This window comes from Anneissia japonica, unplaced genomic scaffold, assembly GCF_011630105.1.
Source record: "Anneissia japonica isolate Jap-2015-1 unplaced genomic scaffold, ASM1163010v1 scaffold24960_len1610_cov98, whole genome shotgun sequence".
Lineage (NCBI taxonomy): Eukaryota > Metazoa > Echinodermata > Crinoidea > Comatulida > Comatulidae > Anneissia > Anneissia japonica.
In genome coordinates, this window is record NW_022732465.1 from 153 (window position 1) to 1,610 (window position 1,458).

The 1,458-nt window shown below is 29.7% G+C and overlaps 1 protein-coding gene across 1 annotated transcript; it reads left to right on the forward strand.

Moving 5' to 3' along the window:
• Positions 1–250: 250 nt before the first annotated feature.
• LOC117115683 lies at positions 251–1,451 on the forward strand (the record flags this gene model as incomplete). Its single annotated transcript, XM_033259589.1, has 4 exons — positions 251–487; positions 765–859; positions 986–1,093; positions 1,318–1,451. Coding segments are annotated over 4 exons (574 nt in total), but the record flags the coding sequence as incomplete, so codon positions are not given.
• Positions 1,452–1,458: the final 7 nt, after the last annotated feature.

Below are 1,458 nucleotides of genomic sequence, written 5' to 3' on the forward strand. Positions count from 1 at the left end.
AACTCCATTGGCAAAAAATGAGGAAAGACGTCCTAGAAAAATACGTAGGACAGGATATTGCAGTTATTGGTATAATAAAAAAATATATTTTTAAAATAAAAATACTATATATTAAAATTTATCTATAGTTTATGGTATGTAAAAACAAGAGGTTATTAGCATTATATACATTTTATTTTTTCCCTCTACCATTATTTTTCATTTTATTACATGATGTCTATGTGTTTATTATTTTATCTATGGTGTATAGGAGATGGCAGAAATGATTCGCCTGGGCATTCTGCCCAGTATTTGACATACACTATGATGGAACACAATTCAGGAGACATCCTAGATCAACAGATAGTTGATAAGAGAGAAGTGGACCTTAAAAGTCCAAATATGGAAAAGCTAGGATTCATTAGATGCATGGAGTCTATTGAATGCAATGGAATAAATATCGCTGAAATAGTTACAGACGCGCATGTCCAAATTGCTGCACATATGCGTGAGTTTTTACATGAAGGCTTTATGGAAAGTTTTTAAACTGAGTTTTTATGCTGCACATGGTAACGATGCAAAAACACCGAGTTAAACAGTAGAACACGAAAATATTTATTCAAGAAACGTAATATTTTGTCCTGTACTCAATAGTATGGTAAATCTAGTGTTGAATTAATAAATGAAAATATATATACTGTAAATATATATATATATATATATATATACATATATAAAAATATACACACACATATGAAATTACATAGTCTTTTCATAACGTATAGGAAGACAATTCAACTCTGCTGATACATGTAACAAAAAGATACACCAATATGATGTATGGCATGGCAGCAAAAATCTGGTAAAGAAACTCTTTGAGGTAAACTATACAATTACATATTTTTATACTTAAAACTTTAGCATTACAATTTTAAAGCTAGTTTGTCTGTTGCGTTTTAAATTCCAAATAAAAAATAATAAATGATAAGACATTTATTGTTCTCAGGCAGCAGAGAAGAAAGAAAATAAACCTCTATTGGCTTGGATACAGCCGCTTGCAAATCATTTTTGGTATTCATGTCAAATGGCAAAGGGTGATTTGAACCGATTAGAGGTTTGTATTCAAGTTTATTCTTTATTTCAAACACCACCACAAAACAACAATCATATGTCATGCCAATATCTGGTTGTTATTTGTAACACACATAAATATTAATAATTATTAAAAAGTATACATTTTGTTGGGTAGATTAAATAAATTTGAATGCATATCAAAAAAATAATTAAAAAATATTAAATACATTTTAAAATACAACCCTAACAATTTTGATTTTACAGACAACATTGTTTTCAGCCCTACACCATGTTGTGGGTGAACATGTTTGGTCTACTGGCAATTGTGGCCATGTAACATATGAAAATGGAACAGAAATTATCCATGGTGATGACCAACCAGAAGACCCAGAAAAACCGTACCTA